Source organism: Vespa crabro, chromosome 2, assembly GCF_910589235.1.
Source record: "Vespa crabro chromosome 2, iyVesCrab1.2, whole genome shotgun sequence".
Classification (NCBI taxonomy): domain Eukaryota; kingdom Metazoa; phylum Arthropoda; class Insecta; order Hymenoptera; family Vespidae; genus Vespa; species Vespa crabro.
In genome coordinates this window covers 1,590,001-1,612,500 of record NC_060956.1, presented here as the reverse complement: position 1 = coordinate 1,612,500, position 22,500 = coordinate 1,590,001, and the positions used below count along the sequence as shown (strand labels likewise).

The 22,500-nt window shown below is 29.4% G+C and overlaps 2 protein-coding genes across 2 annotated transcripts in view; one reads left to right on the top strand and one right to left on the bottom strand.

Moving 5' to 3' along the window:
• Positions 1–22,500, bottom strand: part of LOC124422067 — a 154,428-nt gene that overhangs the window by 126,526 nt on the left and 5,402 nt on the right. The window lies entirely within an intron of this gene.
• On the top strand, positions 15,992–20,963 carry LOC124422069 (venom acid phosphatase Acph-1-like). The gene is made up of 7 exons (XM_046957999.1): positions 15,992–16,505; positions 16,882–16,989; positions 17,487–17,755; positions 17,975–18,131; positions 18,220–18,343; positions 18,857–19,071; positions 20,282–20,963. The coding sequence occupies exons 1-7, from the start codon at positions 16,419–16,421 to the stop codon at positions 20,582–20,584; spliced, it is 1,263 nt and encodes a 420-aa protein (XP_046813955.1). The 5' UTR covers positions 15,992–16,418; the 3' UTR covers positions 20,585–20,963.

Here is a 22,500-nt window from a genome sequence, read left to right as displayed (position 1 = left end):
CAGAGTAACGCATAGTAAAAAACGACAACAAATCCCACATCAAAAAAGGCAATCCGTGCTCGAACAAATTTAACAGGATGCTTTCCTTTTTGTGCAATTGTCCGTGGAAAAGTTGTGTGCTCGAATCGATGCACTTTATGTCTGATAACACAGAACCGATTCTCGTTCGTCGATAAAAAGGAAAGAAATGGATGGTGGGGGTGGGACCAAAAAAAAAAAAAAAGAAAAGAAAAGGAAAAAAGGAAAAAAAAAGCCGAGTAAAAACATCTGCTACGAAATCTTCTCAAATATTCTAATTCAAATAGACTCGCACGAGACGAAAGATATATCCATGAGCTTAACGAATCTATCTGCATAAGTATGATGTAAAGAAAAAAAAAAAAAAAAAAATATATATATATATATATATATAAAATATTTAAAAAAAGGAACAAAAAAAGATAGATAGAAAGAACTCGCTGAGATAGGTAGACTCATACCCGTTAAGTCAATAAATCCTTCTTTTTGATATTAATTATAATTTTAATATCTTCAAATACTCTCCAACGACGCGTAAATACGCACATAGATAAACAGATATATTAAATGTTCTAATTAATTTAACTAAAGTAATCAATATTAATAACGTCGATCGATCTAATTTATATAAACTATGTGTATGATTAATTAATTATAATTGATATGAATAAATTATTAATATATTGTTTTACATATAACAATATTAATTTCATCTAAAAGTATCGAAAGTAATTTTTGCAAATTTTTTATAATTCGAAACGATTTACATAGGCAAATGTATCGTAAGTTTAATGAAACAATTTGCATACGAATGACGTAATTAAAGAAAGAAGAAGTATATAAATAGGAAATAAAAAGAAGAAATAAGAAAAAAATACTCACGTAGGTATTACCTATGTACGTATCAAAGAATCGTTCTCTTTGATGTTAATTACTATTTTTATCTTTCCTGTATTATTCAACGAAACGCAAATACGTAAATATACGGCCATATTAAACGTTCTAATTAATTATATTAATTATTTTAATAATATTAATAATATTATTAAAGAATTATTTTAATGATAATAATAATAATAAATTATATTAATTATTATTATAATTTAACATAAGATATTATATATATATATATATATATATATATGTATATATTAATGTTAAAAATTATTTGATTATTTAAATATACAGTATTTAATTTTCAGTATAATTTTAAATGAATTTTATCATTGTTTATATATATATATATAAATATTTTTTCCTAATAATAAATATACGTATATAATTTTATGTATTAGTATCGAACATTATTTTATTATTTAAATATAAATGTCTTAGATGAATTATACGATGCTATTGTTATCGTTACTAGACATTTGTTGAAAAGAATAAGGACGTATAAAGTATTTGGACTTAGGTTTCTCTTAAATCTGAGCGAAGAAACATGCGAGGTATGTATTCATGACGACGTCGGGCACACGTCGACGTTGACGACGACGACGACGACGACGACGAGAACGACGGCAAGTGAATTTTCATGAGAATATCCAGTAGATATGAGGAATGGCCGAGTTTAGGGAGATTAAATTCGTTCTTGACATTACGAAACTTTCGTAAGATTAAATCAAACGGGAAAAGAACTATCATCCTGTGGTGGTTCAATCTTCTTCGTAAATTTTCATTTCAATCTTCCTCATTATCTTAATGAGATATTAATGATTTAATGATCAATCAAATAGAGAAGCGTCTATAGATTTATACTTCTTATTTGCCTTTAAATATTCATTATTAATCGCTTATAATAAATATTAATTGAACCGTCTGTCTGTCTATAAATTTCTTATAGATGATCTACTTTTTTCTTTTTTTCTTTTCTTTCTTTTTTTAAGATAATCATTTAATAATAAAATCTAATCTCAGAATTAATCGACTTATTTTCACCCCAATAAATATATAATCATCATACGTACATGTGAAATTATTAAAGAAAAGTGTAAGTAAAGAATGAGGGTGAAATAAAAATAGTAAGTGATCGATCTCGGTGTCTCCCTTTTGTTATTTCCTCTTTCATTATTTTCTTTTCCTTTCTTTTCTTTTTCTTTTTTTTCTCTCGTAAAAGAAAACACGAGAAATTCATTCTGATGGCAGAAAGTCCTGTTCTGATCCTTTACGAAATTTCTGCCTTGGACGTTCGAACGATTTATTAAATCGTTGAACGTTCCTTCGTATAGTTGGGTATATACGAATTGTTCCTATAGAAATATAAAATATATATATATATTTTATATATATATATATATATATATATATTTATATATATAGAAAGAAAGAAAAATTGTCATCGATCGAAATGGGATTCGTTTCGATTCGATTCGATTCGATTCCTCGGCCTCATTGTCAAATTGACCATACACGTTTCTACACACCTATCGTTTCTGCATTTATACATAGTATCACACGTTTCTCGATATAATAGATTACCTTCAGCGAAGCAGAAAGAGAATAGACCGTATGTATACCTTGTCTACGTGTATATGTAATATGTATGTACATATTAAAAGTACACGTGTGTCTATGTATGTGAGAATTAAAAAAGAAAAAAGAAAACAAAAAAAGAAAAGAAAAAAAAACAAACAAACAAAACAAAGAGCAAGAAAAGAGAAAAATATCGGAAGACTCGATGAAGTCCTATCAATGAATATTTCCAATCCAATTAAACTAGCTTCATAATAACTTTTACGTCATATAATCTAACAATAAGCGTAGAATAAACGAATACATATATATATATATATATATATATATATATATATATATTTACATAGATGTATATATATATATACATCGATACGTACGTCTGTATAACACCGATATCCACTATTCGAAGCTTTCAAATCCGATGGAATAAATACACGATCTATAAATACAGAATCGGAAAAAAGAAAAAAAAGGAACATATATAAATATATACATACAAAACTGAATACGTGTATGAATATCAAAATGTTTAGCATTTAAACGATTAAAAATTATCGAGGCATTAAAGTATTCAGCCTTAAAATCGTTTGTAGATAAAAATTTCTGATATAATTACGATTAACCATTAAAATTCGATTTTCTTTTTTTTTTTTTCCATCTTTTTCTTCTCTCGGGGAAAAAGTTTTGCGAGACGATTATAATGAGCGTAGGATGATTGATAATTAAAAAAAAAAAAAAAAAAAAAAAAAAGAAGAAGGAAAGAAAAGAAAAGAAAAAGAAAAAAAAAGGAAGAAGAAAATGAAATTAAAAAAAAAAAGAAAAAGCTAAATTAAAGAAAAATAGATAGTACGTAGGACGTGTGCATAACGTACACAAGGGTATATATAATTTTTTTTTTTTTTTTTTTTTTTTTCTAATTGTTCGCATGAAATTTATTCTTTTAGAAAAAAAAAACTTACCCTTATATTATAATGGACAAAGTTGGATATCGTACGTCATTGATGTACGAAGGACGATTAAACCGGTAGGGCATTATGTGGGTCACTAGTTCAAGGTTTTAGCAACCCTCGAATCCTGGGGAAACATCCCTCGAAAACCCACGTGTATGTCCCAGGATCAGGCATCCTCCCTTCCTTAACCTCCTGACCCATTTCCACGAAACCATCACTGTCCCTCCCTCCCTCCCTTCCTCCTTCCTCTACTATCCTCTTCCTGCACTCATCCCTTTTGCTTCTCCCTTTCCTTCCTCCCTTCTTAATATTCATTCCTATTCCACGTGCAATATTTTACATCACTTCAGGCCACGAAGTTCATTGTCAGATCATTTTGAGCGACTAAACGTGAGATGTCCTTTGCTTCGAGGATTCTTCTCTCTCTCTCTCTCTCTCTCTCTCTCTCTCTCTCTCTCTTTTTTATTCTTTTTTCTTCCTTTTCCTTCTTCGGTCACCTATCCCGCCCCAAACTACCACCCACCCCTCCCCACCCCTTCAACCTTCCACCGACCCTGAGTTCTTTTTTCATGTAGTTGAGAGGAAAAAAGGAAAAAAAAAAAAAAAAAGAAAAAGAAAAATAAAGAAAAGAAACGAAGAAAAACAGGAACGTATCAGTGAGAAACGTTGAGAGTGACGTGTGATTTCAGTGATTGATGTTAGGCTATTGTTTTTACTCGCTCTGTTGGCTGGTCAGTTTACGCTCGATTTCGTTGGAAACATTGTTGAGAATATTGGTTTTCAATAAATGTCCCCACGTTATATCGTTGAATGAAATTAAAAATGTTATCCCTTCTCCACCTAACCATCTAACCACTCCTACATTCACCCATTCGACCGAATGACCGACCCGATCGACCGACCGACCGACGGAACAAACGAACGACCGTTCGTGTTGAAAAATTTCATTTCAACGATCTACAATTCTATGATATGTGTAACGAAATTGAACTTATATACATATGTATTATACATTAGAGAAAAAAAAAAACAAATAGGAAGGGAAAAGAAAAAAAAAAAAAGACAAAAAGAACGAATTAATAAATTTCGGGTCAGCATATATATATGCATATATATGTATATATATATATATATTAGGTTGGAAACTATGAAACGGGCGTTGAATGAAGATAAATAATTAAACATAAACGCCCGTTTCATAGTTTCCAACCTAATATATATATACATATATATGGATATATATATATATATATATATATATATGTCGTATAAAAATATAACGGGAGATGTGATCGTTAGACGTTCAATGTAAAAGCTTGTAAAAATTAACAGATTGAAAGAGCGCGAGCTATGGACTCGTTAGTTTCGGATAATTGGACGTTGCCGAACTAATTAAATTCAACGCGTTTCTCAATTTTTCTCTCACATTTTCTCTCTCACTCTCTTAACTCTCATTCTATATATTCAATCTCTTCTCGTAGGATCTCGGTCTATTTTTTTTTTTTTCTTTTTTGTTTTTTCTATATTGGTTTCCCTTAGCGCTTCGATAAACACGTTACTCATAGTTATTCTACTATTGCGTGCCTGCCAAACTATCGAGGCATTCGAAGCTCGTCCGACCGAGATCGTTATCAACAACTCCATCATATTCCTACTAGTTTTAAATTAAATTGAATTTCTTTATTAACGTCTCTCCCTCTGTGCCTAACTCTATATATATATATATATACATATTTTTTGATTATATATAACAAATAAAATGGAAATATTATATTATATCTTTTAATGTGAGAGGATCAATGTTATTAAACTTCAATTCAAATTTAGAATCGAATTTTTAAGTTAGTTTACGAGCCATTCGAAATTTATTAACAATAAGCCAACCAAATCGGTGCTTGTGCAAGTAGTCTATTTCAACTTACCTATACCTACATTTTACACATACGTTAATGCTTTCTCTCTCTCTCTCTCTCTTTTTCTCTCTCTCTCTCTCTCTCTCTTGTTCTCGCCACGCTTTGCCCTATTTAAATGTTCCGGAAATGAATTTCGGTAGGTGGATTAAGCGATAACCACGACTTTGTTTAACGCTTGACCGCGACTCCATTCGGTTAATCTCGCGAATCGGTGGCTTGAATGTGTTCACAATAGTTCTTTTGATTAAAAGAACGAAGAATTCTAATTTTCAATCGACTTTCCTTTCTGCTTTCTCTTTTTTTTTTTTTTTCAAGAATATTAGCTCGTTTTGTTGAATAAAAAAGAAGAAGAAAAAAAAAAATGAAAAAAAAGAAAGAAAGAAAACGAATTTACATGCATGTACGCATACATATTTCATTTCTTATATTCAACCATGAAATAAGTACTTAAATGATTTTAAGAAGAAAGAAAAAAAAAAAAATAATAATAATAATCACTCTGGAAACTTTTCGCAAAGGAGTAATTGATTTTTAAAACTACTTCGAAACTTTTATCCCGTCAAAGGACTTTTGTCCTAGACAAAGACATTTGGGACTAATCCTGTAAAATAAAATAAAACATATATATACATATATATATATATATATATATATATATATATATATATATATATATATACATATATGTATTTTACTGGCAAATTTTTTTAATTAAAATATTATTTATACCATTTAAAAGGGATTCATTTTGTTGGATCCAATTAATCAAAATATATGTCCATAAAACGTGCGAGAGAGAGAGAGAGAGAGAGAGAAGAAAATCATCATTTTTCTTTCTTTTATCGCAGATAAATAGCCGTTGTTAAAGGAACGATCGAGGGAAAGTATATAGATCCCCAACATAAATCCCCAAACGTACATACATAACTTTTGAAAGGACAGAGAGTTAAATAGAGAGATAGAGAGAGAAAGAGAGAGAAATAGAGAAAAAGATAAATAGAGAAAGAGTTAGAAAGAGAGGAAGTTGTTTCCAAACGTACTTTCATACGATTACGGCGACGTCTGTCGATACGTTATTCAATTCCGCACGCTATTGGATTTTCCTTCTTGAACGTAGCGCGAAGCCTCGTAGGAATCCGCATCTGCGGAAGAAACGCAAGAACCAACCACCTTGGATTTTCACTTCTAAAGCTTGTTTCTCTTTTTATTCATTCTCCGTTTATAGTCTTTTATTTTTTTTTCCCCCTCGTACCAACATCTTATCTATTCTTTACTTCGTTTTTTTCTTTTTCTCTCATCTGTCTCTCTCTCTCTCTCTCTCTCTCTTCCTCTATCTATCGATCTATCTATCTATCTATCTACATATCTATCTCTATCTCTCTAGATCTTATAGTTTAAAGGAAACGTCCTTGAACAATGTTAAATAATATACTTCTCATCCATCAAACGTATGACTCGTCTAATATTTACTATATAACGTGGAGAAAAAAAAAGGGTGATAGAGATATAGATAAAGAAACAGATTTACGAGTAAATCAATCGATTCTTCTTCGATAATTCTAATTGGTTATCATTCACCGTTATCATTCAAGATCGAATCAGATAATAATAATAATAATAATAATAATAATAATAATCAACGAAATGTACAATTTGAATTTCGCTCCTGTCTCGTACAATATATTATTCCATTTGTGTTGAAATTCTCGGGAACATCGTTTAATAATTTAAATATTCAATTGGTATCGGATAAATATCACGTTGTTTCGTAATACAATTCGACATCGTTATCATAATATTACGTTTGCTCGGAATTCATCTCCGAACGAACGAAACGAACGTAAGTTTTCGAAATTGTTTCAAAGAGAAGAGATTTCGTGGACAGTGAAAAAAGAGAAAACGGAAAAAAGAAAAAAATCAAAGGAAAAGAAAAAAAAAGGAAAAAAAAAAGATAAGAAAAAAAAAAGAATGGAACGAACTAACGGACTTGAATTAATAAACGAATATAACGAACCTTTGGATTTTTCTTTTTCTTGATAACTCGTTCGGTAGAAATTAATAATGCGTAAAGGAATTCGATGGAATAAATGGGGAAGCCTGTACGTTTGCGATAAGAAACTCGTTTCTGATTCGGGGGACATTGTTGCCTTGTACTGTAACACGACACATTGACATATGTACGTACACATCTCTGTATGTATGTATATATGTATGTATACATACATACATATGTATGTATGTAAACATACATATGTATTTATGTATGTATTTCAAGCACGCGATGCCATTATTATCAAGTTACGTATACTTATATCTGTGTGTGTGTGTGTGTGTGTGTGTGTGTGTGTGTGTGTGTGTGTGTAGGTGTAGGTGTAGGTGTGCATAGGTGTCTGTTTATCTCTTACTCTTTCTCTGTGTGTATTTATAAGCACATAACGCAAACTCGACATGTATCTCTTTTAAGTACGATAAGAAGACATACATAGGTAGCATCTAAAAGAGGATTAAAATTTTTTCTCAAAATAAACAGTATACTGTCTCTTCCATTCTCTCTCTCTCTCTCTCTCTCTCTCTCTCTCTCTCTCTCTCTTTCTCTCTATCTCTCTCTTTCTCATCTATCTATCTATCTATCTATCTGTCTCTTTACACGATGAATAATTCCCAATTAATTTCCTTGATCAAACGAGTTTTAATTGTTCGAACGTATGATAAAGATGAAACGTTTAAGATAGTTCGTTTAAAATATTTATTATATCGAATATAACTCTTCCTTTCATTTTTTTATTAAATGATACAACGACATGAATGTTAGAAAGAGAGAGAGAGAGAGAGGGTAGGTACTATATATCTAACGAAAGCGTTGGGCGTTAGATATTCATAACAAAGTGGATGAAGCAATTAATGAGAAGCCTTGAGGCGTATAGAAGCGCAACGTCGATCGGAACCTCCATCGAAGATTATGTGTGTGTGTGTGTGTGTGTTTGTGTGTGTGTGTGAGTGTGCGTGGGTGTTTGTGTTTGTATATTATGTCGTATTACAAAAGAAGGATTCTCTTCTCATCGTTTTACTTGTTTACCTCTTATCTTGTTCGCGAATCAATCGACTCGTTTAATGAACCTTATCGGCAAGAATTTTCTTTTCTATATAAATGTTTGACAATACGATATCAAAATTATAAACAAATAATAGGAGAGGGATAATAGACGGATACTGATTTGCCTTTTACTTATTATTAATCATCCTAGGACGATTTCGTTACTTCATATAGTCAGAAAATTCTGATGATTGTGCAATCTCGACGGACTAGAAAAATTTAATTGGATGGAAAGGAATGGAAATAAAATAAAACGAAATAAAATAATATCAAATAAAATAAAATTAAATTAAAAAGAAAGAAGAAAAATTAAAAAACAAATATTGAGGAAAAAAAGAAGCAAGAAATCTAAATGAAAATAATATCAATCGAATATTGTTTAATTCGTTTTACGATATACTTTACATTCATAATAATATATATTAGTGATAATAATAATAATAATAATAATAATAATTATTATTATTATTATTATTATTATTATTATTATTACTTTACAAAATTGCATGTTTTAGGAAGCTCTCGATATATTGATATCAATAAAACGGTAATAAATTGTTAATTAATCATGCTACGAAAAGCAACCCTCAAGCGTTAATCATTATTAATACTCGTTTAAACTTTCTCTCTCTCTTTCTCTCTCTCTCTCTCTCTCTCTCTCTCTCACTCTCTCTCACTCTCTCTCTCTATGTGTGTGTGCCTCTGTCTCTGTTTTTCTCGTTGTAATGTATGCTCGGGCATAGATTCTCCGACGTTGTTTCTTCGTTATTCATCAATAGAATCGAAGGTCGGCCATTCTCGAGCATAACGGACGCATAATAATCGATTCATATCGGAGGGGTATGTATACTGGTGAATACAGGTGCAAGAGGCGTGACTATCTACGCAGGATATCGAATAAAATTAGCGATGTATAAGTAGAAAAATCTATCGATCGATCGGTAAATCTATCGATCGATCGGTAAATCTATCGATAGATCATTTTCTTCCTTCCTTTATATTTTCTTTCTTTTCTTTTTTTGTAGTTTTTTAACGAAAAAAAAAAAAAAAAAAAAAAAAAAAAAAAACAAACAAAATTCGGCAAATTTGTCCTTAATACGTATTAACGGACATGATAAAGATTAAATATAATCGTCGTCTACGATAAGACTTTTTATTGCTTTATTATTTCTTATCTTGTCTCTTTATTTTTTCATTTTTTATTTATTTATTCTTTTCTCTCTCTCCCTCTCTCTCTCTCTCTCTCTCTCTCTCTCTCTCTATTTTCCTCAGAAATTATTAAATAAGTTCGCAACATCCTTTTGTAAATTAAAAGACATCGCGGAAGTGGATAACGCGATGAGGATTAATTATCGCGCGATAGATTTATCCTTATGTAAAATGTATCTCGCCTAAGGATCTCTAGCACGTATCCATCATCCATCGACTTTAGAATCTTTATTATCTATATCATAAATTAATTGGATTTATTTTGATTAATATTATCGAATCATCGTTAATATCTATTGAATGATATAATTAAATGAGAATGATTAATGCTCTATGACATTGCATTTAAAATTGTATTTATTTTTTCGAAACAAACAATATCTTTTTTATTTCTCTCTCTCTTTCTCTCTCTGTCTTTGTCTTTGTCTTTGTCTCTTCCTTTCGAACTTATATAAATGATTTTTATTGCATTAAGCGCGTCCAGAGGTGTGCACGAACGGTTCTCTCTATAAAAAGACACACCTACTATCACGTAATTCACATTTACGGCTTCTACTTATCTGTTTCTAGACACAATAAATAAAATCACTGATTTTAATGCGATGAGAAGAAAAGAAAAAAAGAAAAAAAAAAAAAAATTAAAAAAAAGAAAAGAGACGAAGAAAATTCATTTTATTCTTCGTATCCAAAAAAATATTCTCGATATTAATAAAAATAATATTCTTATATGAAGGTCTGATATGAAATCATGATTTATTATATATTTATCTAATTGGAAACAAAGAAAATTTTAGATAAGTTCGATTATTAATCATTAGAGAGAGAGAGAGAGAGTCTCCAACGATAATATAATGATTTCGCTAAATCATGAATCATGACGATCGAGTTCTAAACAAGTTAAATACTTCCTTTTTATCTATCAATCGTAAGATCAAGATCTAATCTCGAAAAGTCACGAAGATGAGGCGTAACAAATTCTTAACGACTTTGTGTTTATGTGTATGTGCGTTTAATTATATTGTTACGATTAAATAATAAAAAAAGAAAAAAGAAAAAGAGAAAAAAGAAGAAGAAAAAAAAATAAAAAAAAAACGAAAGAAAATATAAAGTATGAAAAAGAAATAAAAAAGGAATAGATTAAAAAGTAATTTAAAAAGAAAGAAAGAAGATATCTATATATATTACCCCTGAGACACGGAGAAAGTTATAATAAACAAAGTATACGCTAAGGCTATTTCAATGCCTCAAGGTTTTAAAAGTGCCATCAAATATTTTTTTTCTTTTTTTTTTCTTTTTTTTTTTTTTTTTTTTTTTTTTTTTATAGGGGAGGACTTATAGATCTTAAATTAGAATTATAGAGATATCTTTTTCTGGAGCGTCTGAGCTGAAAAGCAAATAATCTCTCTCTCTCTCTCTCTCTCTCTCTCTCTCTCTCACTCTCTCTCTCTCTCACTCTCTCTCTCTCTTCCCCCGTCTCTCTTTTTATCTCTGTCTTTTCAAGATGGATATAACTATTCTGATCGAGCACAAAGAGAGCAGTACATTTATGTAAATTTCTTTGAACAAAGGGTAAGATAGGGAGAAGAAAAAACATAAAACATAAATATAAAAAAAATATACATATACATATATATGTATATATATATATATATATATATATATATATATATATATATATAATCTCGTAAAATCGATAAAAAAAAATTCGAGCCATAGGTATTCCACTTCTAAACGTTATATCAAAGTCTTGTCTATCAGATCATGAAGTTTTCATCTAACGCAAAATACACTTAGCAAAAGAACACGTGAATTTCCAGTTGGATAATCGATAGGAAAGTTATCCTCTATCTTCCGCAAACCTCCTAACAATTTATCAAACTTCCTGATAATATATAAGCACTTGGTACGATCTTTTGAACGGATTGTTCTCTTTCTCTTTCTCTCTCTCTCTCTCTCTCTCTCTCTCTCTCTCTCTCTCTCTCTCTCTCGCTCGCTCTCTTTTATATTCCATTCTACCATCTCCCACATATTATTATAATATCAATAATATTTCTATATGAGTTTACCAATAAATTATCAATCAAAATTTGTATCCATTTTATATATTAAAGGAACAATCTTAATAATATTTAATGACAATTGTGATCAATCGAATACAATATTATAATATATTATTGCATTATTAATGCAATTATATTATACAATATTATATCTATAGACAATGCAAACCTATTATATTATATTCTCAGGTTAGCCAATAAGTTTGATAAATAAAAAATATTAATGTTTTGTGCTCGGATATGAAATATTTAAAATTCTGAAATTATTATTATTATTATTATTATTATTATTATTATTATTATTATTATTATTATTATTATTATTATACAATGAAACGATATAATGATATGGTATGAAAGAAGAATCATACAATTGATAGAAATAATGATCTGAGAATAGATATAAGAAGAATGATGGGCATTTGACATGTAATGCATATGCGTGCATCACTCTGTGTGTATGTGTTTGTTTATATGTGTATGTGCACACGTGCGAACGATTGAAAGTCAATCATATTTCACATTAGACATATCACTTTTATCTAAATACTTATTTATCTAAAATTACTAAATTCTCTAGATGTCCATTTAACTGAAATTTCTAAATCGTTCTAAATCAGGGAATAAATTTTGAGAGAATAAACTCGATTACATTTCTTGAAATTAAACTTATTTAACCGTCAAGTAATATTCTCTCTTTTTCTCTCTCTCTCTCTCTTTTTCTTCATCTTCTTTATTAGCCAATCATCTCTTCATTCAAGGATTACGATCCATAGATCTGTAATTCTTCCATCGAGTTTGCATAACTAAGCTTCCATGTTTTTTTTCTTTTTATTTTTTTACGAGTCATGATCAGATGTAATTAGGACGATTGCGAGATGTAGATCGGAAAATAATATTATTGCGATTATATATGTCTATGAGTGGATTGTTACTTGTAAATTAATTCTCTCTGTTTTCTTTTTTTTTTTCTTTTTTATCTTTTATTTTTTATTTATTTATTTATTTTGTCTTTTTTTTTTTTTTTTATTTCTATTCTTATCACAATAAATCTTTTTCTATTTATTTATTCATTTATATTTTTCTATTTCTCTTCCAGTCGTTTTACAACTTCGCAGACGATAAAAGTAATAATAATCATAATAATAATCATAATAATAATAGTAATAATAATAATAATAATAATAATAATAATAATAATAATAATAATAATAATAATAATAATATTAATGACAATAATTATAATAACAATAATAATCGTACAGTTAGAAGACAGAATTGTTTGGATAATTAAAACGATCGGTTTTCTAGTTAGAAACTCGAGATACGTACATGCATAATTCATAATTTAACGATACGATTGCGGATTAATTTAAATATATTCCTTCCTCGATAAAACGAATTCGATTGAAATTTTCCTAAACTATCAAGAAATTTAATGACGTCATGAAACTCCAAATAACTTAGATTTCATCTATGTATAAACTATCGGTTATTGCATACCTCCCCCCCCCCTCCCTCCCTCCCTCCCTCCCTCCCCTCAAATGACAACTGATTCCACGAAGAAATAATTTAACAACGAGAAAGAAAAAAAGAAAAATCCCAACGACAAGAGAAATGACGAATGAGAAGACAACGTTGGACTCACGATTGTTGACATAACTTCCTGCGATTTTTTTCTTTTTACGAATGATTGAAAAATAATGAGAAAGGAAAATCGATCTTCGAAGAATAATTATCATCGAAGAATAATTATTATCGATGATAAACGTATATAAAATAAATAATAAATTACTATTTAGATACATATATATATATATATATATATATTTTTTTTTAGATATATATATATATATATATATATATATACATAATAGTCCAATAGATTGGACTAAGGTCAATATAAATTTCGTTTAGAAATTTGTATAACCCGGCATTTAAATATCGAAATATCTCGAAGGATATAAAATCGAGGTCAATTTATAAAGTGTTAGTTCATTGCCGCGTAACTCGTTTTGTTATAACCAACGAGGCGGACACGATCGGAAAGGTGAAAGCACTATGCGTATCATAATCTACGATTTGTTCGATTACCTGATATACATAAATACGTATATACATATATAAATAATCTATCTTTGTGTATGCAATCAGGCTGCTCTAACAAATAAGCGAAATAAACTTAAGTATACGTCGCCGATAATGATCGAATCGAATGTACGACCTTGATGTAAAATGAGTATTATATTGTCTTCAGCGATATATATGTCTCCACATTATCTACGTATAAACGCATACATACATACGTACATACATACATACATACATACATATATATAAATACTATGCGCACGAGAATAGCGGAATTTCCAAAGAGGAGTGATCGTTTTAAATCAAAAACGATCTTAAATATCACAATACGATAATTGTATGATTCATTTTTTGGAGGATCATTTATTTCCTTCTTATCTTTTTTCCATTTTTTTTCTTCTTCTTCTTCTTATTTCCTTCCTTCTTTTTACATGCACATTTGAAACAACGATTTAATCGAATGTAATAATTGCGAAGAGCTTGTTGTTATAAGGAGAAGAAAAACGGGGAAAAAAAGAAAAAAGAAAAAAAATTGAAAAAAAAAATAGAAAAAAAAAAATGGGGAAAAAAAAAAATAGAAAAAAAGAAAAAAAAGAACTGTTCGCCTGTGTAGAAGAGAACATAAAGTAAAGATAATTAAGAACGGCAGTTAAACTCGAATCAAAACGTTATTCGCACATAATTAATTCTATCGGCTCGATCATCGATTAGTTAGTTAGTATCATCGATTAACTTAATACGTTAAATTCAGAATAAATCAACGACTTATTGCGTTTTATCTTCTTCTCCTCTGTACCCCTCCCCCTCCACCAGCCCCCTCTCCCACCGCTGCCTCCCACTATTCCTTCTCTCTCTCTCTCTCTCTATCTCTTTCTCTCTCCCTCCCTTCCCGCTTCCACAACTTTTATCTACCTTCTCGGTGTGTTCTTTTCTTTCTTTGATCTAATTAACTCGAAAAGATCGTTCTGAATTCTGAATTCATTAAATTACATAAGATATCCATATATATATATATATATATATATATATGCTTTTACGGTTGGCATATTCACTTCCTCATTTTATGTTTAACCAGCAATTGAGACTTTACGCGGAAATACATTCGAGTTTCTCGGGAAAATTCAATCGGGGAAAAAAAAAGGAAGGAAAAAAATAAAAACGATTTTCCTTAGTTGTCGATTATCAGAATTATCTATCATGATGAATCATAAAAGGATAATGTTACATCTCCAGTTTCTTTCTAAAATTTGATACACTTGTTTACTCTTTCAAATTCCTCCGGAAATAATAAATGTTGACTTGCGAGAGATCAAAAGAGAGATGGAGAGATAGATAGAGAGAGGGAGAGAGAGAAGAAGAAAAAAAAGAGAGAAAAAAAATAGCCCTTAAAAGATACAACGATATATATATATTTTATAAATGTAATATATATATAGAGAGAGAGATATATATATATATATATTTTAAAATATATATAAAGAAATAAAATATATATAAAGATGTATTTTTTATAAATGTAAAAATGAAACATAAAATGTCCGAAGAATGTCACTATCGTTGAATCTGTCTGCTAGAAAACGAAAAATACGGCCTATCCTTTTCTCTTTCTCTCTCTTTTTTTCGTTCTCTTACTGTCCTTTTCTTATACTTAAAAAAAAAAAAAAAAAAAAAAAAAAAAAAAAAAAAAAAAAAAAAAAAAAAATAAAGAAAAAAAAGTATAAAGACAAGAATGAAAGAGGTAGATAAAAAAAAAAGATAAATAAAATATAAGTAGAAATAAGAAAGAATCGAAAGAGAAAAAAATATAGGTGCATGCACATATATAAAAGGAAAGAAAAAAAAAAAAAAAAAAAGAAAAAAAAAAATATATATATATATATAATTATAATTATATGATAAAATCGGAAGAGTTCTTACAGATAGGTTTTTTCTTTCTTATTATTTTTTTTTTCTTTGTTTCTTTTTTCTTTTTAAGATAGGGTTAAGAAGGATATATAGACGAATCGTAGGAATACCCATTTCCCCCTCTCTCTCTCTCTCTCTCTCTCTCTCTCTCTCTCTCTTTTTTTTTTCTTGACCTTCGGCCATGATCGTGTTGAGAATTGACGAAAGAGGAAAAGGATATCATAAAGGAACAAAACTACGACGGCTAAGACGATTGTAATAGTCGACGATGAAAAACCGTGTATAGAATACGTAGAATAAAAATCATTAGGTGTACAAAACCTGTTCGGCTAAGTTCCTTGTCCAGCCCCACTCGAACTCCGCACACCGTGTTTTAGTGTGTGACAACAGCAGAACGAGACTCTCGCGCTTGTATATGGAAAACCATTCGCGAGTAGATCGCAACGTGAAATCGACTAAACCGGACGTACTTACGATATTCGAGAAAGAGAAGATACCACCTGGGATCTTCCGTTCTTCCATTTTGTCGCGTTTATCGATCGTTCGATTTTTATTTATTTCTTCGGTTTAATTGTTCTTTTCTCCTCGTTTCTTTTTTATTCCATTCCCTTTTTTTTGTTTTTTTTTTTTTTTATTGGTGCGTTTCTCATCCTCTTCTATCTAACAAAGTACATTCATTATCGTTTGACATCATAAGAACATCATGAATGCCAATGTGTTCCTCGTCGTATTATTTTGTTTCATTGTTACATTGGTGAACTGCGATTTGGAAGTGCAACTACTCCACGTGGTAAATAAAAGTTTCATTACGATTTACAAATTAGTATTCTCGGTTCCTAAGAGATCAAAAAAAAGAAAAAAAAGAGAAAAAAAAGGAACGTTACTGACAATTCGAGCAAGTCTACTTTCTTATTCGCTTGTACTTTTTCTACTGTATAATTTTTTTCATTGTTGTTATACTTTTCTTTATCTTACACGAAACTTCGAAATCTTGCCGTTCCTTTTCTATTCTCGTTCGTCTTCTTTTGGAAAAAGTTATTTAAAAATTAAAAGTTAATTAAAAAAAAAAAAAAAAGAAAAAAAAAAAAGAAAAGAAAAGAAATTAAAAGAAAAGATCAATGATTAATTATTGCGTGTGTGTGCGCATTTTTTTCTCTCTTTTAAAGCTATTTCGACATGGCGACAAGGTACCTCATCGAGCCTATCAAAATTATCCAAATGATCCGTATCGCGATTATACCTATTATCCAATGGGAGACGGCGATTTGACCAACGTGAGTATGACACTTGCGTGTTGTAAATTTCTTTTTTCTCTCAAAAAAAAAAAAATAATACAAAAAAAAGACAAGAATGTATATCATCGCTCGTTTCGAATGATAAAGTGAAAAAAGGAAAAACAGAAAAGAAAAAAAGATACATACATTTCCAATGGTGACTAAGAAAAAGAAGGCAGAGGATGGGTGTGAGGCGGGGAGAACGATTAATCAATTTTTCGAATATCCACTTTCTCCGAGATTCTTCTCGAAGAAAGAAAGAAAAAAAAAAGAAAGAGAGATAAAAAGGGAGAAAAGAGGGAGACGGTGTTTTGAGTTAAAAAAAAAAAAAAAAGAAAAGAAAAAGAACAAAGAAGGAAAAAGAAAAAGAAGAGAGAGAAGGACATTAATATAACAAGAGAGAAAAAAAGAGAAAATGAATAATGTAATAATGTAAACAAGTAAGTAAATATAACTTTGACAGTTGATCGTTATGAGAATCTACTGGATTTTATTAGGAGGGAAAGTTGCGTGAGTACAAAATTGGCCTGATGTTACGTGGACGTTACGATGGATATTTTGGTTCGGATTATTGGCCCGACAAGATCTACGGTCTTGCGACGGATGTGCCAAGGACTCAGTTATCTATCCAGCTTGTACTGGCCGGATTATTCCCACCCTCCGAGAAACAGATCTGGAATCCACATTTGCCCTGGATTCCCACGTGGACGAGTCTAGCTACACCACACGATATTCAAAGCCTATTATTCCCTCACTATTGTCCGCGGTAAGTTAATTTCACTTTAAAATAATAATAAACATTTCAAATTAGATCGATCAATTCCTTTCTAACATCTTACATCTTATGTATGAACGTTTAAATCTTAAATAATATCAATCATTCTGGGACAAATGTTTTCTTTGTTGATAAATTTCAAAACAGAAAAAGAAAAGAAAAAAACAAAACAAAACAAAACGAATGTTTATCATCTTTCAATATCAATAGATACCAAGAGGAATACGCACAATTTCTCGAACAGGATGATACTCAAGAGATGATAAAAAGATACAAAAACGTTTTCTCTTATTTGACCGATCATACGGGAAAAATTGTTAACACGACCAAGGCCGTTCAATATTTGTATAATTTATTGAAGGAGGAGGTAAATACATTTACATTTTATTCGTCAAAATGAATTCAATCGATTTTAAGAGAGCTCTCTTTTTATAATTTTCTCTTTTCTCTTAAAGGCTGCACAAAATCTAACACTGCCTAAATGGACGGAGAATGTGTTCCCTAGTCCTATGAAAGAAATGACAATGTTTGATTTTCATCTACGATCCTATACGAAGACCTTGAAACGACTTAATGGAGGTACGTTTTATCAGACAATTATGAAATTAATGCTTGATAAACTAGAGGAAGATAATTTCAAAATTCTTCGAGGAAAGAATAAATACATATATATATATATATATATATATATATATATCATTATTGACATTAATACCTTACAGACGTTTACATACTTAACGACAAAAAGGTATAAGGTAGTAGAATATTTTCTTGAGATAGGATATATAAAAAAAAATGCATTTAATGATAATACTTGAAAGATTTATTGTCGTGATTTAACGACCTCGCTCTTCGTCGTTTCCTTTTGAAATCGAGGACAGAAAAAAAAAAAAAAGAACAGAAAAAAAGAAAAAAGATCTATAAGTTTATCTATCTATAGTTCTATTTATATTTAATAAGTGATATAAAACGTTCTTTAATCTGTGCCCGTCGCAATGCATAAGCCATTAATGTTATCCCAAATTTTACTTATAAATTAAAAGCTATAAAAAAAAAAAAAAAAAAAAATGACATAATTCCAATAATTTCTAGGTATGCTACTTAGAAGGATAGTTGATGATATCGAATTATATCAAAAAGGAAGATTACAACCCACCGATAGAAAAGCTTTTCTATTTTCTGCTCACGAAGTGAATGTAGCTGCATTGGCGAGAACTCTCGGCACCAATGAACCTTTACTTCCCGCTTATGGATCTACGATAATACTGGAAACTCTGCGTGACAAAAAGGGAACTTACTATATTCGCGTAAGTGCTTTCACTCATGTTGATTTCTCATTAGAAGATAATACATAGATAATACGTAATTAGAAATCGAGAAACGCAGACTTTTATTTTAAAATTCTCTTTCTCACGCAAAATTCATTTCTTTTCTTTTCTTTTCAACTTAAATATGATATATATATATGTGTGTGTGTGTATTTAATACTTGTTATTTATTATTTTTATATACAAGATATCACAAAGTTATCAAATATTTTCTAAACAACGTTATAAATAAATAGATCGCGTTAAATTTCAATGCTACGCCATATATATGAAAATAATATTTTGATAAAGAAACAAAAGCAATAATCAATTTTCGAAATTTTTATGTTACTCCTCACTGATGTATTAACATTAACCTTCGAGAAAATCATATCGATAATGGGATAAAATTGAACATTAACCTTATATCAACAAAAAGTGTAGTATAATTTTTTTTTTCTTTTTTTTTTTTTTTTTTTTTTTCAAAAAAGTCGAGAGACCTTCCATTTAATATCTTTATTCTCTATAATTTCATTATCATTATTTGCTTTAATAGTTCTAAAGAAAAGAAAAGAAAAAAAAAAAAAAAATAGAAAATAAAAAGAAAATAAAAATGAAAAAATTGTTTTTTTTTTTTTTTTTTTTTTGTTTTTTTTTTTATTTCTTTTTTTTAACTAAGTACTAGACGATACTCTCTTATTTAACTTAATCTAACCGAAAAGCAATTTCAAAGTAAAATCACACGATTTCCCTGTTCCGGTATTTACCTTCTGAGTAATGTTTGCTTGCACCGTCTGCTACGACGCTATCTTATTTCGACATGTCGCTCTTACTTATTACCGTACGTGAGATCACAAACGTAAATTCATTGAGACGAAAACGAGGAATAAAACATTGTTACGATATTTCCTTTCATAAGTTTTGGAACGAAAGGAAAAGAAAAGAAAAAGAAGAAAAAGAAAGAAAATGATCAAACGATAAGAAAATTATTAATAACGCGAATATTTGTCAGGCGAAATTCACGAAAGGACACGAAATATTGAAAAGAATAATAACAAAGAAAAAAAAAAAAAAAAAAAGAAGAAGAAAACAAAAGAAGAAAAGAAAAAGAAAAGAAATTATACGAGATAAATGTCGTGATTATAAATTAAATAATGAATTTTTTATTTTTCTCATCTATTTTGTTTTTGTTTTTGTTTTTGTTTTATAGGTACTTCTATGGACAGGAGTGACGGAAAAGTTAATTATCCAAACTATTCCTGGCTGTAACGAGCTATGTCCGTATAATGAATTCCGTCTTCTTTTGAATGATGTTATAGCAACCGACGAGGATCTTCTATGTCGACAAAAAAATCATAATAATAATAATAATAATAATAATAATAATAATAGTAATAATAATAATAATAATCATCATCATCATCATATATCGTCATCAACGATAATCAATCTGGACAAACTTATGTTTTATCTATTAGGAATTTCGTACGTGATTTCGAAATCGTTAACGTGAACGAGAGATGAATCGACGATGAGAGACGAACGGTGTATATATATATATATATATATATATATATATATATATATATATATATACACTATATATATATATATATATATATATATAATATTTAACCAATATATATATATTGGTTAAACTATCGTCGATACGATAACTCCGATAGAAAGTTATGCTCGAAAGTTCTCTCAAAAACCATTTAACTCTCAAAATGTTGTTATTATTATTTATTTACGTTTCGAGCATTCTCTCTCGTTACGCGATGACTTTCTTCACGTCACAATACTTGATAACGTCTGATTTTAATGAATATAGATAATCCTGTGTAAATAAAATAATAAGTATTATAGAAAATAAATCTAATTGAATAATATTTTTTTATATAAGCGACTGTCGAGGTTTGAGAAGAAAAAAAGAAAAAAGAAAAAAAAAAAAGAAAAGAAAGCACGAAAAATATTCTTCCCATTTCTGTTTATTTGATCGATATCTTATCAATCGAACCTAAGGTATTTTATAAAATACATAAAACAAATACAATACAAATATATATATATATATATATATATATATATATATATATACACATACACACGTACACACGCACGGACGAATATTTTAATTAGCAATGTAAATAATTAAATGTCAGGATTATGCTAATATTTTATTATAAGCGTCGAGCATTTATTAAAAATACCGAGTTTAAAAATATTTCGCCCAATAAAAATGGCAGGATATTCTTCTTTCGAGCGATGTGATCATCGAATTGGAAGGAAAAAAAAGAGAAAAGAAAAAAGAGAAAAAAAAGAAAAAGAAAAAAAGAAAAGAAAAAAGGAGAAAAAGAAGTAAATTATGTTAAAGCCTCGAGATCTCTCGTACGATACGATAGCGAGTAAATTTTCAAGGATTTTTTACGATTTTTCCATGCGATCCTGGCACGTAAATGAAAATGTCAATTTAACGAGTAACAGCCCCGACACCCGACTAAATTCACCGAGAGATAGAGAGAGAGAGAGAGAGAGAGGGAAAGAGAGACAAAGAGATAGATAGAGAGAAAGAGAGAGAGAGAGAGAGACAGACAGACAGAGAGGGAGACAGAGAAGATAAAGTAAAGTGTGACACTCGATAGACATGAAACGGGAATAGATTCGATTTTCAAGTGAACCAGAGAATATCTCTTCTCCATTTTCGTTCAAGAGGGTGAAGAGAGTTCAAATACCTTTTCGTAATCGATATCGAACATTGCTCACTTCTATGAAATTATACACGCAAGGCCGCATAGAAAGCATAGTTTTGATACATACATTTATATATATATATATATATATATATATATATATATATATGTACATATACGTATCTATCTAGCATAGGGTAAAACACGTTATTTCACAGAGTTCGTATAAATAAAATATCTACGTATGTACGTAATCTATGTATATATGTATGTATGCATGTATGTATGTATGTATGTATGTTTTTGCATACATGCATACATCCGGATAACACGGGAACGTTCATTTAAAAAAAAAAAAAAAAAAAAAAAAAAAAGAAGAAGAAAAGAAAGAAAAAAAATAAATAAAAACGAGTAAGCCTATAGTATACCTTTTTCCATAGTAAAATTTGTTTGATCCCATTGACATAGGTAAGTACTTATGGTACGTACTGACCAACTGTCATCAATCGTCCATTATTACTTTTTTCTTCTTTTTTCTTTTTACCCCAAACTATTTCGCCTCTTCGATTTATTAAAAAAACATATTGAATTTCCTACGAGAAACCGCGAAAATAATATTTTCCAACATAACATTTCCCGCATAGCACTGTGCAATCGTGTAATCAGAATTCGCGTGGGAGAGTGAATGACGATAACAGTAAAAGAATAAATAAATAAATAAATGAATAAATAAATA

What these genes read in the sequence shown, in the direction of transcription:
- LOC124422069 (XM_046957999.1), top strand. Translation starts at nt 16,419, where the DNA reads ATGAATGCCAATGTGTTCCTCGTCGTATTATTTTGTTTCATTGTTACA. An exon ending in GAGACGGCGATTTGACCAAC is followed by an intron (nt 16,990 to 17,486) that starts GTGAGTATGACA and finishes GGATTTTATTAG; the next exon opens with GAGGGAAAGTTGCGTGAGTA. An exon ending in ATAATTTATTGAAGGAGGAG is followed by an intron (nt 18,132 to 18,219) that starts GTAAATACATTT and finishes TTTCTCTTAAAG; the next exon opens with GCTGCACAAAATCTAACACT.